General features: G+C 49.6%; 1 protein-coding gene across 1 annotated transcript; it reads left to right on the forward strand.

The window, feature by feature from the left end:
- The first annotated feature begins 372 nt into the window (after positions 1-372).
- On the forward strand, positions 373-2,863 carry LOC146208547 (uncharacterized). Its single transcript, XM_084578851.1, has 3 exons — positions 373-1,168; positions 2,052-2,419; positions 2,711-2,863. Exons 1-3 carry the CDS (start codon positions 373-375, stop codon positions 2,861-2,863), a joined length of 1,317 nt encoding a protein of 438 aa, XP_084434977.1.
- Positions 2,864-20,307: the final 17,444 nt, after the last annotated feature.

The raw sequence follows: 20,307 nt of genomic DNA on the forward strand, positions 1-20,307 counted from the left end.
TGAATCCGAAAGAAATGCTCATAAGCGGAGTCCAGTGACACTTCGAAGATGGTGAACTATACTTCGGAGGGTACGGGCTGGCTTCCGAGGCGAGGAGGGTGACATGATGAGTGAGAGGGTGGGCCAAACCTGCGCCCGCTCGGACCCAACAACCTTCCCTTGCCCAGCAAGAATCTGCGGCGCTGGTCGGAAGGGGCGTCGCTCAGCTTGTTTTGGCCGGGGATTAGCGCGAAAGGGGAGAGGGAAAAGGAACCACAAAAACCGCCCCGAGCCGCTGGGGCCAGCTAAAAAGCGGGCCCCCGCCACCGGACATTGCAGTAGCCCCGGCCGACGGTGTTATCCAGCTCGTGAAGAACTCTCCCGGCCGCCGACATGTGCACCAAACACCTAGCGTTCATCGCAATATTCGCGGTCGCGGTCACAGCCTTACCGATCGCGGATCCGAAGACGGATGGCCCTTCGCCGATTAACGTCGACCCCGTCGTCCAGCCGGAAAAAACAGAGATCTATTCAGCGGAGAAGACACCTATCATCGCTGAGAAGATACCTTCCACATATGCTGACAGTGAAGCCGTAGTGGCGACTGGCGTCGAAGACGGTGCCAATGTGGAGCCTAAGCCCTACAAGACGCCTGAAGTGACTCCGGTAAAGCCTGTGGACGTTCAAGTGGTTCCAGAGGTGGATACAAAGGTGGAGGGCGAACCGGTCGTCGGAGATGTTGGTGCTACCTTCCGTGAGCTTCCAGAAACGGAGCCAAAGGAGGAAAAGGTCGACCCTCTGCCCACGCCTGACAATGAGAAGGCACCAACCCTTTCGGTAGGAGACATCGGCATCAAAGACCCGGTCGAAGGCCCCAACCTGCATAAAGTGGAAGGTGGTGTCGTAGACAGCGAAGGCGCACACGGCGCTGTGGTACTGGACAAGGTCGAGGCGGTGAAGCCTTACGAGGCTAAGGTGGAGACGACAGTCGTGGAGGAGGTCGTTTCGGTGGACGACGAGACGACGAGGGACGAAAAAATTCCGGATGGCGTCGAACAGTACGGCTCTGTGCTGGAGTTCAGCAGGTACGACACTAACGGCGATGGAGTCATCGACTTCAACGAATGGAACATTATTCACGGCGGCCACGAGAAGATCACAGGCCAGTTCCATGCCGCTGACATCAACGGTGAGTTAATCTGCACTGTTTCACAAGCTACTAGTCCCCCAGAAAAAATTAAGGCAGAGCTGTGTAAAAAATATTGCCTGCACAGTAGATGCGCACAATACCGAGAGAAAAAACACGGAATGACAGATATTGTGAAAACTAAGGACGTATTTGCATATCGTGTTCATTGTTCTGTGCATTTTGTAGGACTGTTTACGAAAGCAGGATCACTGTACTCCCTCAACGTCTGCAATTGCTGTTAAGCTTAAGTACTTGGCAAACTACTCGTGGGGACGACACTAGTGTCTTTCAGAATCGTGCACCGCCTCGCACTTCTCATGAGGAGAAGATAAAATTTATTTGCGAATATTTGGCGCCGTCACATATTTTCTAATGTGTAAATTCTCATTACAGCGCTTTGTTGAAACTAGATAACCTCAAAGTTAAACCTCATTTCACAGCTCGAATGTTTAGTTTTGAGCATAACTTTTGTGTAAACAACAGCGGCTGATCTTGCGCGTGACCAAATCTCCAACAGCAGAATCGTGTCTTACCACCACTTGAAAAAAGAAAGAAAGAAAAACAAGGAACGACGTAATTCACGTTGTAATGATTTTGTCGACATCGACTAAAAATTTTAGTCGTCCAGTATTAACTCCGTTTTTGGAAACTTCAGGAGAGCTTGCGTCCTATGCGTCTGTAAGCCGAGTCAATATGTTCATAACATTCAACCACTACCATAACGGAGGCTATGCCACTACGCGAGGTTGTAGCTTACCACAAGCATTATCACCTTTTTGTGTCACCTAATCACTCCCAAGCATGCAGTCTAAACAAGAGTTACGCATGCAGTTGCTATCGATCGGTCCAATATAAGCGAAACTCAATGGCCTTTCTTTCCCAGGTGACAAACAACTGGAACAGACTGAATTCCATGGAGCTACATGGTACCATGACGGCGATGACGTCGCCAAAGACGCATTGATGCTTGCCATCGCAGAGCAGGCAGCCTCTAATGGCGGCGGTGAGACAAATCACGCCATGAATTCAGCGGTTATGCCATCCACCGAATTTCGGTACATCGTGGATGATGCCGAAAGCAGCGCCCAGGGTGTCCCGGTCGTACCAGCTGAGCCCGTCGACGTCGTTGTAGTTCCAGAGAAGCCGGCCGCGCCCAGCGTCAATATCCCCGTGGACGTTGGCAGTGTCAAGGCCGTTGAAGCCAATCCGGTCGCAGCAGTTCCAACCACAGAAGTCGTGGAACCTAAGCCTGTCGCAGCAGTTCCAACCACAGAAGTCGTGGAACCCAAGCCTGTCGCAGCAGTTCCAACCACAGAAGTCGTGGAACCCAAGCCTGTCGCAGCAGTTCCAACCACAGAAGTCGTGGAACCCAAGCCTGTCGCAGCAGTTCCAACCACAGAAGTCGTGGAACCTAAGCCTGTCGCAGCAGTTCCAACCACAGAAGTCGTGGAACCTAAGCCTGTCGCAGCAGTTCCAACCACAGAAGTCGTGGAACCTAAGCCTGTCGCAGCAGTTCCAACCACAGAAGTCGTAGAACCTAAGCCTGTCGCAGCGACGAAGGAAAAGACGGAAGTACGTCAGGTTCCAGAAGCAGTCAAAGACGTCCAGCCCGTAGAAAAAGTGAAACACCCCAAGGTACCAGCCACTGCAGTGGTCGCAGAGAAGAAACCCGCTGAGCCGACCCCTCTGATTTGATTTGCCATCGCAGCAACGGTACCAAAGTACTGCACGCATCATGGAGCTTACAAGACGTCACTTCCCCCAAAAGCGCGCCCTGTCGTTTATAGAGCTACTGGCATTAGGTGCTTCGGAAGGCGGGGATCACATCTCTTCGAGCAATGCGCTGGGAATTCAGTACCTACTTTGTCCTCTCTCTAGGCACGCCGCTCATTTAATTTATTGCTCCTCCATATTCGTCTTCTTCTCGGAACGCAGCAAGTGTTTGTCAGTCGCTCTATTTCTTGCATGGGGAACTGCTCTTTACGACTACGCGCTTTTTGTATGGAATGTGGAAGGGCGCAATGGAATGAAATATTGTCGGACTTTGTGTGCTTGTACCTTGTTTTTTATGTTATGAGTAATAAACAATGCTTGAAAAGCGAGCTGTGCACGTGTCTTGACTGCAGATGCATTCACAGCTGAGTACTATATCACCATTAGTCCCCCATAACTTTCCGCAAATTCTTACATGAGTTGCTTTGTAACAGTATAACTGAGCGTACACGTTCCACTAGACGTATGAGACGAGCCACTTGGCGGTCAATGATCATGTTACCGCCCTCCTGTAGCTGCAAAGCATCAATGTCACACTGAAGAATTGATGCTTTGAGAGCTGTGATAGGTAAAATAGCACAAAAGCAGAAACGCTCAACTTGTCTTCGTTCTGTTTGTGCACATTGCCTTAATTTTTATGGCGAACCATTCCTACATTGCATATATTTTCTATACTTTTCATGGTTTTGCGTTGCGTTTGGCATATCATTGGAGTGCGCTCATAACCGAGTGTGCTCTAGCAGTCACACTTGAAACACCCCAAAATTCCAGCCACTGCAGTGGTCGCAGAAAAGGAATCCGCTGAGCCCACCCCTCTGATCTGATTTGCTATTGCAGTAAGTCAGTTCGCTCATTCCTATACTGCATATATTTTCTATACTTTTTGAGGTTTTGCGCTGCGGTTGGGATAGCTTTGGTAAGCGCTAACCGCCAAGTGTGCCCTGACAGGAAAACGCCAATTCCGAATAAGGACCGATCAGATACCATGGCTGTTGCAGTGCGACCATAACCTAGAGGTTGTAGCGCCCCCTCTCCTCTGTACATAAGGTACCTCCCATTACCTGTATACAGTCCTTATATACTATTTCCTTCCACTCCTACAAGATATTTTGACAGCGTTTTGCAGGGAACGTCAACGATTCACATTTCATTAGCCCAGTTGAATAAGTCTAAAGCATATTGCGGAGTCTCACATATCGCAGGGAGCGATGTCTGGAAGCATGCGATCACGAAAATCATCGCAAAATGCCTAGTCGAGTGCTGCCCCCTACCTACACATATTTTAACGACATACGACATCGAAAATGGCCAACGTTCCAGAGATAAGGTTTTTATGTATATTACATTCTAAATTCACTGTTCTGCTTACTAAGGATTCCTGCGTTTGCTAAAGTGCTAGCAGATAGACTATAGTAATCATGCGCGGCTCATCGCTCTCATATTTGGACTAACAACGCGGCAGAGAATGAGATAGGATAGCGAATAGGAAAATGCGGGTACACAGAGTTTGTCTTTGGTCCTTCCGTATGTCTGGCTATAAACGTTTACCAGTTAGCCCGGTGTTTAACTTTCTGCACTCTTTCATGTTCACCCATTAGCAGTGAGATGCCATTATTAAGTTGGTGTGCTGTGTCGGAATCGCATTTGGAGTTGCGAAATGCGAAGTCACGTGATCAGCTCATTCACATCATGTTCTTCACGTTTCCGGCTGGAAACTCCTGTTCCGGAAAGTATCCAAACAGCTTTTGAAGCTTTTGTGGATGTTTTCATGAGTGAAAAGACATTTATCTACCACACCCAAATATGGCTGCAGGAATTCCTCAAATCTCTGCTGAACGCCTGGAAATGTGAAGTAAGCGTGGAAGTGGACAACTTACTTATCGAGAGATACAGTCAGGGCATTACATGTCTGCCTTAGAATTCTTGCACAACTTAAAATTTCCGGAATTTTTTAAGGCCGGAAAAAAAAAGAAAGGAATACGATTTTTCTTAATTATTGGAAAAAATTGAGGAATATTCATTATTCTCATTAATCAATAAATATAGCTGCATTGAAGTAGCAAGGAATCATTTTTCCTAGCTGTTTGCTGCTTATGCATATGTTTGGCCACATTTACTTATCTATAAAAATACATAAATTGCAACTTTCATGTGCAAGATGAATGCTGCCACATGCAGCCTCCACAACTGCATGGAGAGGAAGTGAGCAAAGTTTGGCTGCGTGCACTCCAAGTACACGAGATACACTACAAAAGCTGTGTTCATTCGTTCTAACACACAGCTTAAAGTCTCTAGTTCGATAAGCAGCGCTGGATATGACTGCAGCAGGGATTGTTAGAAGTACGAGTGGACAAAGTTCTGACATTTTCGCTGTCTTCTTTTCTCTACCGCGTTCCTTTTCTTTTTTTCTTTTGGTAAATATTTTCTGAATCGCGATTTATTTTTTCTAGTAAAATGTTAAGTGCAGTTCAATCTATATCTTTTTTTTATCAATCATATTGGAATAAAATCTGGATACGTTCCCCTGTTTTCTTTTTCCTGATATGAATTTCTCGTCGTTTTATATTTACGTTCAAATGGTTCTTTTTTGTATTCCGCTTAGTTTTATTGCACTGTTTTAGGATTATCTCAGGTTTTCTCGCCTCAAACGCTTGACAAAGTGTACAGGCCATATTTTTGTATGTTCCTCGCGTTTTTATCAGTGCGTCCTCTTCCTAGCGCCCTTTTTCTTTTTTGTTTCGTGTCAATTTTGATATGCAGTTAGGAGTTTACCACATTTCCCTCCAACTCATGTGGAAATAAGTATCGGAAACATTTCTGCATTTTTAAACTGTGTGTTTCTCATCTGATGTCAAACGACTCTTTCTTTTTTTGTGTGAAATATTTACCACTTAGTTACCACTTTTGTCTCCAGTATAGTCAGCCATGTGACCAAAAAAAATGGTGACTTTTTTTTTTACGCGCGTGCTCTCCTCAGTTTGTTCTAGTCAATTCATGTAGTTAAGCTGTCAGTTCTGTTCATTTTCATATAATGCTTCTTTAACAGTTTAAAGTTAATCGCATTTTTCATTATATTGTAAAGATGGCAAGCAGCTGCATTAGCGATGTTTCCCTTTTCGCTTGTTCCTAGGTTGTTTAAATATTTGCACGTTGACCTTCAGTTCTTTTTTCTTCCAGTTCATTTTGCATGCATTCAACTTTTATTATGTTGTTTCTTAAAGGGGTTGGGACACCAAACTGCAAGTGTCAAAATTCATGTTATGGGCTCCATCTGTAGGTAGGGTCACCCATGGCGAAGTTCTGGACACAAGGAGCTTATTAGAATGCAACAAGCTGCCTTCTGATGTAATAATGTCCATTGAATCTATTGATAAATTGCTGGCGTTTTAACCATAGTCGTGTTTCATATTGGTGCATATTTTCTTGTTAGTGTTGAACATGTCTTATCGTAATTTGCTTGTCACTTGTGTTTAGTATGTTACTTTTAATGAATTCATATTTTATTGCATTGTATTCTTTTCGCCCCTCCTGCTAGGGCCCAATTAGGGCCTGCTGTATTTGGTAAATAAATAAAATAAAAAATTACGTTAATTTTAGTTCAGCTCCAAAGAGTCGTTAAATACTCTTTCCCCCGATTGAGAGCCATCCTTACAACCACAGTTTATGATGTATAAAGCTGTGAAAGGCATCGCTGAATACTAGTCGCATCCCATCGCAGTAGCATGACCTCATAAATATATCAACGGCGCAGCGAAGCGCGACATCGGCAAGCCGCTGCGGGTGGTCGGGGGGCTGATCGGCTGGCGCCATCGCTAGTGTACCGGCATCGGCACCCGAGCGAAACCTTCTCGCCGATAAGACTACAACCTGACTGGCTTTTCTTTGCACTTTAATCGAAATTCAAATAAACGAAACGAGACAATATTTCACATGTTAACGATTCGGCGCTCACCAGAAAGAGGGAACAACAAAAATTGAGCATTTCGGCATACTAAAGTATTTCAGTTGATTAAGCATGTGTAGCGAACCTTCTCAACTAAGCCTAAATTGGGCAAACAAAGTTAAACAACAGCAAATAAAAAAAATACTGTTCTGCAGCTGTCTCAGTGTTCTTCTCTATTTAGAAGCATCGATCTATCAATTCTAAGGATTAGCACAAATTTTCAAGTTTTTTGTTTTTTTTTTTTAAGCACCATACTCAGTATTTTTTTCCTCTTTTCCGTGCCTAGGGGAAAAAAACAAAATAAAAAGCTTTTTTTTTTCCCGAAATTTCTTGGTATTTTTCGAGCCATCCAGCATAGACCACTGCTTGTAAATTTTGAAGAAAGAAAAAGTTTTACTTGGAACGGGTGCCGGCTGATTTGGCCTTTGGTAATTAGCAAAGAACCAGGAATAATTTCGTGACGATTTTCATCTTTATGGTAACTGAAAACAATGCCTGATAATTATGTGAAACTTACAAAGGTGAGCTCTGCGGCTAGGATCCTGCAATGAAAGCATAGTCCAATGAAAGGAAGTTACCAGGCTTTTCCGTCAGAAGAATACATTGCAAAGTCGCGACAACGCGAGTGATCGTGTAAAAAACGTTCTCTTGTGAAGGTGTCGTCTATACGCTCCTTCAGAACATGCACTTACCACGGAGCAATACGTCACAACTAACGCTTCGCCACCTGAAACCATGCTGCGAGAACATGATGTGAGCGGGGCAGTCCACTGGCTGGCATCGCTACCCCGCATAATACTCCTGGCCATTCATTAGGGAGCTTTCGAATTAAGGGAGGGGGGGGGGGGGGGAGGGGGCTATCGGTTAGGGGGATAAGGTAATAGCGGGGCGCAAGTGCGCATGCTCAAAGTGATTAAACCGCACCTCTCGCCTATTCATCGCAGCACTCGGCGCGTGCGCATTGTCGCTCTTCTATTGTCATATCCCCGCTAAGAGTTTGGTCCCCCTATTCTAAAACCCCCTATTATCTCTCGTGCAACGTTATTTGGCGAAACAAAACGCCACGATGGTCCGTGACCCGCCCTGGAGACAGAGTCTGCGTATTTGTGTTTGCTGGAATGATTTTTCTTAACGGTTGAAAAACACGAACACTGCATTTAAGACAACAAATAAGGAACACTCGCTAGACTTCAACTAATTTTTATAGAACACATTCATGACATATATAGCCTTCAGTGAGCACATGACCAAGTACCCTGTCATTCATAACGCGTCTAACTGCACTCTCCCTCCTCCTGCGAGGCATGTAATTGCATACCAATTTTTCACTGCTAACCCCAGGGAAGGGGTACTAATACACATGTCGCACGCCTCATGAATTTGAAAGGCTTCAGTAATTTCTTTTTCTTTTTGCTCTCCCGCGTGCACGACATAGTGTCATATACTGGTAAACAATCTTCGCAACTCTTACGACTCACCAATTATGCTTCGCCGGTCAGTGATGCAAAATCCTTTCGGTGTTCCCTTGTTCGGTCAATCTCGCAATTTACAGTTTGAATCTTTGCCACAGGCAAGTGGTGCTTCTAACACTGAACAGCTTCCAGGAAACATACCATTTGCAGTGTTTTAGAAGTTTTTAATACGTGTTCTGGTGGAGCTTCGGTTCACTGGTGAACTTCCGTTTGATGGCACTATCCAGTTCATAGAATTGTCCATCTGCGTCACAGACGAGCGCGCATATTGTGCCTATAAGCAGCGACCCCAAAAAAAAAATGATGTTCTAAACAGTGCTTCGGCTCATTCGAATCTATAATTAGGAGCGTCATAGTGATGAACGGCCTGCATGCAGTGTTGCAAAAATCGTGCCCGCATAACAAGGAAGTCAGCCTGCGAGAGCAAGCACACTGTTTGGACAAGCCGAGCTACCTCTTGGAATGATAAGGAATGATACATCGTGGTTGTAATGATAAGAGAGCTTAATGACGACTTTGGTTCTGTCAAAGCGAATCAATTTGAAGAAATGAAGAAGCGGCGGGTCACAATTCCTTATGTCCATCGTCTGTCCCGCCGCCGCAAACAAAGTGGCAAAGAAATGTAGTCGAGAAGTTCAGTTCATAGTTTCTGATAAACTGGTTTGGATATATGTTCAGCATTCATGGAAGCAAAGAAGCCGTGTTGCAGCAAAAAGAACCAAACTACGTTTGTGACACGCAGAGCGTGAGCTGTGTATAGACTAGCACCCTGTAGGGGTGCTCACGACGCCGCAGGACTGGGGATAAAGAGTAGGCTAAAGTTTATAGGAATATATAAAAGTAAAAGTTTTCACCCCATTTATATTTCACAAAACACCAATGATGTCGTTTCGGTACAGAGCAACCATGAACACCCTAGAACAGATCATGAAATTATGAAACGCCATTTTAATGGCGCAGCATTTTTAAAACACAGCGGAATATAGGGGGGAGGGGGCGAATTATTTGAGCGGCAGTATTTAAGATATAATGTCTGCGGCAGCTTGTTGGACAAATGGCAAGCTGTCACGATTGCGAGAAGTACCCAGAGGCTAATGAGGTTTTCAGAGATATATTGAACTTAAAATTACACATATATCAAGGCATTTTGAAAACATTTTGTCTTTAAAATGATTTAACCTACTTGATCATACTGTTTCTTCAAAACTCTCGCGAACGTTTAACCATCGCCCTCACTTTCAAAAATGTTATATGATGTTCATGGTTATTCTGCACCCAAAGAGGACATCATACACACACTGCAACTAACGTCGCAGCGGCGTCTTACTCAATTGAGAGCTGTCCATACCCTCGGTCCTTACATAGATCCTCCTCCTACAGCGACTCTTGAGACCCTGCCAATAGTCGCTAATATTCAAGATCTCGCACAAGCACCCCCTAACCCTTCATGATATACAATATACACTGATTCAATAAAGGCTATACGCGCCATTCATACGGGTCGCACTCCTGAAGAACTGCAGGATGATCTACACAGAGCTCTCACCAAACTACGTCCCAGCACTGTCACACTGAGGTGGAGCCCTACACGCTGGAATCCCAGGCAATGAGGTAGTGCATCGCCTCGCCCGCGAACTTCAACACCGGGTGCCTGGGATTCCCTGGCCTTATCCACCCACGTGGGACAGTACTCTTCACTACAAAAACGAAATCAAAATTCACTATGACAACTTCAGAGAAAGTCTTCGTACACTTCCTCTTCCTGATAAATATCTCACTACCACGCAGATACGCATTCTTAGACAACTAAATACACTGCTTACTCCTGCCCGATCGTTTCTATACCGAATCAGACATTCCTCCGCATGCCCAAATCGTTCCGAACCCTGTGCAAACTTAGAACATTGCATGTTTTCATGCCTTGTCGCAATTCAATCAATTCACTTTCCACACCCTCCTACCCCAACGTGGCGGAGTTGGTTAGCATCTGACCAGCTGAATGATCAGTTGGCCTTGGTGACCCTGGCCCAGGACATTCTTGACGCTTAGTAATGCGTTAAATAAAGTTGTTTCCTCCTCCTCCATTTCAAAATGAGAAAACTGATTTATTTATATTTGGTTCTATGAATTCATATGGCTGCTAAGTCTTCTTTTCCGCCCTAGCCGACCCAGCCTGGCGACAGCAGCGCTATTGCATCTTGCTTACGTCACAGATTGGTGTTGGTCTGTACATTTCCACTTGCTTGTGGCAAAGCGCATATCTAGGGCCAAACTAGAAGGTGCGTGAACGACCGCGTAAGAGAGTACCGAAGGGTTGCTGCTTCACTGGCCGGTAAATCAGAATTGTTGAGGCACTGTGAGAGTTGAGGAGGCTGTTTCACAGTCTATGACGCTATAAGTCTGTGATGCGCGTGGGAGTACAGAAAAATATAAATTGCTGAAACCTTCTAAATTCATGAAGCCCCGCCGCGATGGCGCAGTTGTTAAGACACCCGACTACTGCATCGGAGTATTCGGGCTCAAACCTGACCGCCGGAGGCTGCGTTTCCATTGGAGGCGAACTGTGCGATGTCAGCGCACGTTAAAGATCTTCAGGTGGCCAAACTTTCCGGAGTCCTCCACTACAGCGTCTCTCAGAGCCTCAGTCGCTCTGGGACGTAAAACCCAACAAGCCAAAAAAAAAAAAAAGAAATCATGAAGCGGGCGCCATGTGTGTTAGCATCCCTTGTATGGCGTTAATTGTGAAAGTAATTATTACCTGAGCAATCGCATGCCCCTCAGGAGAAGGGAATGGTACAGTCAGACATATACATTATATATATATCCTATAACGTACCGTACCTAGATGTCCACCTTGAGAGGTGGACTTCTAGGTACGTCCTTCTCTGAAGTTCGAACCGCCGGCAGGAGAGGAGAAAATTCTCTATGGATTCCATTTCCCCGCATGATACACGTATGTTTGTTGGTGTCCACCCCCATCAACATAGATACAATTATATGCTGAGAATTACGCACCGTAACAGCTTTATTGATGCCTCACACTGGCTGGTTTTACATGAACGGACATTTATAAGGGCTGGCAGTCAGTGGTATTCAATAAGGGATCACGTACGTAGCTTGGCTTATATATGCTGGAACAGCTGGAACCGGGAAATCGCCAGCGGTACAAAATTTGGGACGGGATGTAACAAAGACGCCTTAAGGGCCGACCTCGCTAAGAGAGCAGCAGCCTCCTTTGGGTGAACCCCTGCATTGCCAGGGACCTAATCAAACGGACTTCATTCAGTGTACAAATAACAAAAAGTCGCAGGAAACTACACGAAAAATGTTTTTGTGAAGTTTCAAGCAATAATAAAACTAATTCTCAATCAGCGAGAATAATAGCTTGTGACACATGACATGGGATTTTGTACAGGGCCAATCCAAGAGCCAAAACTTCCGCAAAGAATGCAGGTGATAACCTGGGATGTGGACGGAATAGCTCCATGCCAAATCCTGCGACAATATGCTAACCAGCTTTTTCGCAGCTGACGGAGGCATCTGCATAGAGTACAGTGTGATGGGGTATTAGTCTAGTTCTTCGCGCTCGTCTTCCCAGCGTAAGCTGCTCGCCAGGGTCCGGGAGGAAGCCCAAGCCTTTTGAATTCTGGACTAAGGATACCACCCAGGAAATTGCGTCAGCGAATTAAAGTTTATTTGCTCTCTTTCGTCTTCTTCCTTATTTTGCTCCTTCTTTCTTTTTGATCATCTTCTCTCTCGGCTGTTTGGATTGGCTTGGAGCTTCAGTCACAGCAAGGCTGCTGCCATAAACGGCTGTCGTAATAATCTTACCCCATACCTCGCAATTAAATAGCAGATTCTTTTTTTTTATGTCATATGGCTAACGTCATACTAATCTGCTTGCTTTCAATGTGAGCCCGCACGACGGCTCAATGGTTATTGCCCTCAGCTTTGGGCGAGGTGGTGCCACCGCCACCCGTCCCAAGCGACGGAGGGCCGGAGCTCCTTCATCCGCTGGTTGAAATGAAAAGTTCTACTCTCTCTTCCTCTCTCTCTCTCTCTCTCAGCGCATAAAGTTCGCTTCCGTGTTCGAATGAGGACTGGAGCTCTCATATAGTTAAAAGCTAAATGCAATAAGATATGTTTCGTGCAACAATATTCCTGTGAAAGTTGACCGGAATGAATCCTCAGCTATACGACTTGTCTTATCAAGTGTCACAAATAACAGAACGAAACGAACGTGTCAAGCTGCTCTGATTCGCTTTACGAAGCAGACACTTTGTTCGATTTACTCAAGATTTTGATTTGTTTTTTGAATCATATGTGAAAAATTTGCACTTTCTCCTGAAAGCACACTGGTCTTATTTATTAAGAGTAGAATTCACAGTGGTTCAGTTTTCATTTCTGTGCTAGTCTATTTCTCTTTGGGATAACAAACCAATACTTAGCTAATCCTCGGCCTTTCTGAGGCCGGAGGCAAAATATTAGAGGGTCTCTTAGATATATCTTAAGAGGAGAATGGCGAAAGCTACTCTTCCCCTCCAATCATTTGCCTCTCATCGTTTGCTTCGTATCGGCGTTCGTTGCAGTGATAATTAAAATTATAATTGGTTTGCAGGAAAGGAAAGGCGCATTATCTGGCACAGACTCTCTGGCAAGTGTGAGTTAGACGGTACACCATCGCTTCTGTCCCGTTGTTGTTGTGGCTGTAGGGAGAAGGTAAAGAAAATGCACAGACCTGCTACTGGCTCTGTAGCTGAGCCACCTCCGCTGCTCAGCTACAGAGCCAGTAGCAGGTCCGTGCATTTTCTTTTCCTTCTCCCTACAGCCACACCTCCGCTGCGCCCCGCCGGGGTGGTGCAGTGGTAAGACGCCCGACTACTGTGCCGGAGTACCCGGGTTCGAACCCGACCTCGGCGGCTGCGTTTCGATGGAGGCGAAACGAAGAGGCGTCCGTGTGCTGTGCGATGTCAGCGCACGTTAAAGATCCCCAGGTGGTCGAAATTACTCCGTAGCCCTCCACTACGGCTCCTCTTTCTCTCTTTTCACTTTCACTCCCACCTTCCTCCCTTCCTTTACGGCGCGGTTAAGGTGTCCACAGAAAACAAGTGAGACAGTTACCGTGCCTTTCCCTTCCTATAAATTGTGGGGCCCTGCACCACGTCGTCTGTAAGGCCCGCGCGCGCCGCGCATTCGAAGGCCGCGCCACTATCCCAATGCCCCCTGCGCGGTGCCTGTTTCCCTCTCCCCGCTCGTTCGGGGATAACCGGTCCCGCGCGAGGGGGCTATATAGGAAGCCTCGCGCCGCCGTCGCTCTCTCTTGGTCCTTGGTCCCTGGCTCCTCGTTCCTGCTTCGCTCCTGGCGCTCTCCACGGAAACGACCCGCAACCCCCCGGACGACGACCTAGCACCGACTTCGACGATCCCTGTGATATTAAAGATGTTTGTCATACGGCCCACTGTGTGTTTGTCGTGCGCAACCCTCGGGCAGAGGAATCGCCCACAATTGGCACCCAACTGGGACTGAATTAGCACCCATGTGGAAGATTTTTCTGCCAACGTGGCAGCGCACGGCAACACGACGGGCCGGTCCTTTGTATGTTAGGCGCGACGTCATTTTGAGTTTAGGGCTATCGTGTGTGCAGATGACGCGGAGTGCAGTATAGTAGTGTTTGTACAGTGTTTTAATTTTGTTTTGGGTTATGTGTGTGTTTTTTAGTGTCTGGCGGTTTGTGTTTTTAATTTTTTGTGCATATGTTAGTTTTATGAAGTGTTTAGCCTTTGTGACTAGCCTCTTGATGCGGGCTAGGTGGTAGTCGTGCGCGTTTAGGCTCCCGGCCGGCATTAGTTGAGTGCAATGCCTCCGAGAAAAGACGTGACAGATAGGGCCGCCGCTTCGGACGCCAGTGCGTCCGGAAGTGAGGTAAAGGACGAGGTAGAGTCGGCACAGGTTACCGATGCGGCCGCCCTGATGAGGCAGATGAACGAAGTGTTGTCGGTGTTCACCCTTCAGCTCGGTTCGGTGGCTAGCGCCAACCAAGCCACAGCTGCGGCGGCAGTCTCGCGTCCGCGGATAAATGTAGAGGTTCCCTCCTTTTCCGGCTACACGGACGTGAAGTCAGCCCACGAGTTCTTGCAAGAACTCGAGGATTATCAGACGGCACTGGGTTCCCCAGACGACGTGGTGCTAGCGCAGGTAATCCCCGTGGCACTTGTTGAGAGCGCGGCGCGGTGGAGACGCTGCCAGCCGGCCTTCCAGTCGATTGCAGACTTCACAGATCGCTTCTGCGCCGAGTTCTTGCCGCCCGATTACGAACGCCGGATGCTTGAGGAGCTAGCGTTGCGCACACAGCACCCAGAGGAGAGCCTCATCGAGTATGTACGCGCAATGCAGGAGCTCTACAAGAGGGCAGATCCCACGGCAACCGATCTTGAACAGGTCGCGCGCGTGATCAGGCAATGCCATCCGCGCATCAAGCCGTATTTGCGGGGACGTGGTTTTGCAAACCTCGAGGCCCTAGCACAGGAAGTGAAGGTAGTACAGGCGGATTTACTCGCTGAATTGCGCTACCAGCCACCCCCCAGGCCAGCCGAATCACTAGAGCCGCGATGCGCCTGGGCCGGAGGCCAAGACTCCGTGCCGCGCGCCAGAGGCGCAGACGTAATGACGGTAGGGCAGGAAAGGCCAGCGGAAGGCTCCGCGATTCCTCGCGCTCTTGACCCGTATGCGTTCGAGCAGCGGCGTCGAGCTGGGCTCGCCAGCGACGTCCGCACAGGCGCGGAGAGAGGGGAAAGACGTCCCCAGCCGCTTCGTGGAACGCGGCATCCCCGACCGCGCGGCAGGTGAACGATCGGCTTTGCTGGAATTGCAACCAGCCGGGCCACGTGGCACGAGAGTGTCAAGCAAGGCGTATGCAGGGAAACGCGGACCGCCGGTGGCCATAATTGGTAACACCAGCCTGTCGCCGTCGGCGGGAGAATTTCGTGGTAGCCACGGCGGAAAATGGGAAATGTACTCCCACGCCGCGTCACCGGGCGACCGCCCCGGGGGCGCAGAGGCTTTTGTCCCCCTCGCCTGTAGAGCGCAAGGAATGTTGTCGCGCTCGAGCCCTTTTATGCTAGTGCGGTTAGTTGGTCAAAGCTACTCGGCACTCGTTGACAAGGGCTCAACTCTGTCACTGGTCGGTGATGATGTTTTCGAGGCCTGCCGTAGATGTAACATCCGTGTCAGGCCAGCCGAAACCCCTTTGAGCTTAGAAGCAGGGAAGACAAAAGCGGCGGGAGCGGTGCGTCTGGTCCTGCGTTTCGACGGCAGGAAGCGGAGGCATCGCTTCGTCTATCTACCCGGCTTAGCCATACCGGTTATTCTGGGAAGAGATTTTCTTTCGAGCGAAGGCATTGTGCTTGACATGGGGGAGAACGGCTATCGCTACAGCCCCTTCACCCCCCCTCATTCCCTTTGTTAGCGCACCCAAACAGGAATGCGTCGCTCAGCGGGCGAGCGTCCACGCTTGTGTGGCAGAGGGCTCCCCCGCGACACTGAATGGTAGCCCATTAGAAGCAATTATCGCGCCTTCTCAGGAACCGGTAGTCAGCGCCGAAGGCTCGTGGAAACTTTACTCCCGTTTTCGGATTGCTTCACAGAGAAACCAGGCAGAACCGACTTGCTTCAGCACGAGATCGAAACTGGTGATGCGCGTCCTTTCAGATGTAACCCGCGGCCGTTAAGCGCGCATAAGAGACAGCTTCTCGACAGCGCCCTTGACGAGATGATAGATACCGGCGCGGTGAGACCCTCACTAAGTCCCTGGGCGTCCCCAGTGGTTCTAGCGCCAAAGAAAGATGGTTCGGTCAGGCTGTGTGTTGATTATCGAAAGCTCAACTCACTGACGCCTACGGTTGCGTACCCTTTCCAGTCGATCGAGGCTGTGATGTACGCGTTAGGGAACGCAAGGTTCTTCACAGTCCTGGATGCAAGCAGAGGGTACCTGCAGATTGAGGTGGCGGAAGGTGACATTCAGAAAACCGCATTCACCTGTCACCGCGGGCTCTTCGAATTTACTCGACTCCAGTCTGGTTTGTCTAATGCACCGATCACGTTCATGCGATTGATGGACATCGTGCTGGGCGATGCAAGGTTCAACTACGCGATGGCGTACCTCGACGACGTCGTGATATTCTCACAGTCGTTCGAAGAGCATCTCATTCACCTGAATTCCGTTCTTGAAAGAATGAGACGTGCGGGTATAACGATCAACCCAAACAAAGTGCAGTTGGCATCAAAGAGAGTGAACCTCTTGGGATTTGTGGTTGATGATGGCACTTTGAGACCGAACGATGACAAACTGCAGGCAATTCTGAACTACCCCTGCCCGACGGACGTGAAAAGCTTGCGGAGGTTTTTGGGAATGGTTGCCTTCTACAGACAATTCGTCCCTAGTTGTTCAGAGCTCGCTAGGCCGTTGAACCAGCTGTTGCGAAAAGGCTCGAAGTGGGTCTGGGGCAAGGAACAGAACGACGCTTTTGTTGCCTTGGCTCGCGCGATAGCGAACACCGCTAGTTTGCGCCTCCCCGACCTGAACAAGCCGTTTGTCTTGCAGACAGATGCTAGTGATGCCGGTGTAGGAGCTGTTTTGTTGCAGGAACACGAGGGCAAGCTGCGCCCTGTCGCGTTCGCTAGCCGCACGCTCACATCGGCGGAGCGGAATTACTCCGTGACCGAAAAGGAATGCCTGGCGATAATGTTCGCAATGTCAAAGTTCGACATGTACCTAGACGGAGCGGTTTTCACTGTGCAGACAGATCACCAGGCACTTTCGTGGTTAAAGAGGCTGAAAACCCCCCAGGCAGACTCGCGAGATGGGCGCTGACGTTGCAACGTTACGCGTACGCCGTTGAGTACCGCCGGGGCAGCATGAATAAGGTGGCCGATGCTTTATCGCGCGCACCGTTGAAGGCTGGCAGAAGCGCAGAAGAGGCGCAGACCAGCTTTGCTGAAAGCGGCATCGCCGCTAGTGGAGAGGAGGAGAGGGCGGACGCGAGTGTCGCGCCCTGCGTAGTTAAAGAGAGAAAGGAGGCGGACAGAGTCGCCGCGCGGTGCTGCGAGAGAGAGAAGGCGCAGCAGCTGGTGGCGGCGACTACTCGCCTGCCAAGAAGCGAGGCAGAGAGAAATCTGTCATGGGGAGTAGCGGTCAGTAGGGAAGAGCTAATTGAGGCCCAGAAAGCAGACGGTCTATGCCAGCGGGTGCTGACAGAGCTTGCGAGTAGTGCAGCTTGCACCGGGAACGCTGAGGGCAAGTACGACGCGTATCTGCTGGGCGATGACGGCTTACTGCTCCGCTACATCCCCCAACTTTATGAGGAAGAGGCGATTGCATCCCCCTTCCGGGTCGTGGTCCCGAGGAAGTTGCGAAAACGATTCCTCCAGTACTTCCATGACTCAGCGCTGGCAGGCCATGGCAGCGGCAGTAAGACTTACGATAAGTTATGTCGTGTCGTGACCTGGCCAGGTATGAGAAAGGATGTGCTGGGCTACGCCCGTACATGCCCTGTTTACCAGGTAGCCAAGCATCGGGCGGGGAAACCCGCTGGCATGATGAAGCCGGTAGTTAGCAACTATCCGTGGCAAGTGGTCGCGTGCGATATCATGGGACCCCTCCCTCGCTCCGCGCGCGGACACCAATATATCCTGGTAAAAACGGACCACTATTCCAAGTGGGTTGAGGTTTTCCCCCTTAGGAAGCTTGTGTCAGAACGGATTTGGGAGAAACTGTTGGAGACATTCACTCGTTTCGGTTTCCCTTCCGACCTGATTGCAGACAATGCCTCGTATTTCACAAGCAAAGTCTTTGTTGATTCCTGTCGGGCGCTTCAAATCCGCCCTACCACGCTCAGAGCAACATAACCGAGAGAGTGAATCTGAATGTTAAGAGTATGCTGGTTGCGACGACCGAGCAGCACAGAGATTGGGACGCACGGCTGTCCGAACTGGCTTTCGCCACTAGAACAACCGTGAACAGGTCGGTGGGTATGACACCTGCTTACTTGAATTTTGGGAAAGAGATCGCTTTTCCGCTAGAGAACGCCCTACTTGACGCGGCGGGGCCCGCGCCCCCTCCGCTTACGCAGTACGCGGCAAAGCTCCGCGAGCGCCTTGAGGCAGCGCAGCGCGCGGCTCGTGAAAACATCGATGTCGCGCGCATGGAGCAAGGGGATCAGTACAACAAAGGTCGTCGTCACGTCGTTTTCAACACGGGCGACTTGGTACTGAAAAGAACGCACCCGCTTAGTAACGCAGCGCGTGGTTTCGCCGCGTCGCTAGCGCACAAGTGGGTTGGACCGTTCGAAGTTACGGCACGGACTACGCCACTCACCTACCAGCTGCGGTTGTTGGCGAGCGGTGAAACCACTGGTCCGGTGCACGTCGCAGACTTGAAAGCTTACCACCTTCGCAAGGACGATAACTGCGAAGCGGGGGAAGCTCAAAGCGATGCAGCGATCTCCCCCAAAGTAAGGCGTACAGGTAGCAACCCGGTTCGCAACCGACGCTATAACCTAAGGCCAAGGTAGTGCACTACTTTGTCTAACGTCTTTGCCTCTTTCAGAATGCATTCTGATAAGATTTTGCAGCAGCCAGATGAACCACCGTCGCTGGGGCGGGAAACCGCACCCAGCGCATGGTTCCAGGAGGGGACACATAAACAGGGGGTACCCCACTAGTTTGTAGTGGTTTGTGGCCCATCATTGTGACCAGCGCGGCCATGCTAACCGTCTTCAACGAGTGGAGCCCGCTGCCCAGGCCTGGAGTACGGGCCTCAGGAAGCCAGGTGTGCCCGGGGCGCCTGCTGCAATGTGCATCCAGCACGGCGCCACGTGGAAAGGGGTCAACGATGTAGAGCAGCAGCTCAGGGCCGCTGCCAGGCGTATCCGTGGCCGAGCCCAGCTGTGCTGTGACCCCGAGGATGTGGCCGCTGCCGGAGAGGGACCAGTCGGAACAGTCCCGCCATGCCGGCTGCTTCTCCCGTCACACGAACCAGCTGAGAGGGCATCCCGCCAGAGCCAGGCGACAAGCCTCCCTATTTTACGCCGACCCGGGCTCGGACATGGACATGGCCCGGCTGTTGGCGTAGCCCGGGTCGGACGCTGAGGGGGGGGGGGGAGATGTGGGGCCCTGCACCACGTCGTCTGTAAGGCCCGTGCGCGCCGCGCATTCGAAGGCCGCGCCACTATCCCAATGCCCCCTGCGCGGTGCCTGTTTCCCTCTCCCCGCTCGTTCGGGGATAACCGGTCCCGCGCGAGGGGGCTATAAAGGAAGCCTCGCGCCGTCGTCGCTCTCTCTTGGTCCTTGGTCCCTGGCTCCTCGTTCCTGCTTCGCTCTTGGCGCTCTCCACGGAAACGACCCGCAACCCCCCGGACGACGACCTAGCACCGACTTCGACGATCCCTGTGAGATTAAAGATGTTTGTCATACGGCTCACTGTGTGTTTGTCGTGCGCATCCCTCGGGCAGAGGAATCGCGCACAAAAGAAATCAGTTTTTAAATCACCTCCGCTGCCTCGTGCAGACAGAAGAGAAAATAAAGAAGAAAGAAAAAGAAGAGGGAGAGAAAGACGCGCGCCGCTACAACAGCCGTCGTCCACCACCGAAGCGGTGGCGGGTGCAATGACGGCCTACAACAGATACAAATTCGGACAGGAAAGCCCCCGCCGTAAGCGGCGGTGACCTACTTGTCCTAGCCCCGTCAGGGGACGTGACGTTGCTTGGAGCGCATTTATATGTAGGTTACAGTTGCACGTACACAGGATATCACATCTCGCGGAATCTCGCGCACAACTCTTGCGCGCGGGATTTCGTTACATAGCTCTAGAAATGTTTTCGCCTTAAAATAACACTAAGAGACGGACCAGACTAGACCAGATTAAGATCAAGCATAAGTTCCAAGGGGGAAACGA

This window comes from Amblyomma maculatum, chromosome 1, assembly GCF_055883805.1.
Source record: "Amblyomma maculatum isolate TAMU_Amacu chromosome 1, ASM5588380v1, whole genome shotgun sequence".
Taxonomy (NCBI): domain Eukaryota; kingdom Metazoa; phylum Arthropoda; class Arachnida; order Ixodida; family Ixodidae; genus Amblyomma; species Amblyomma maculatum.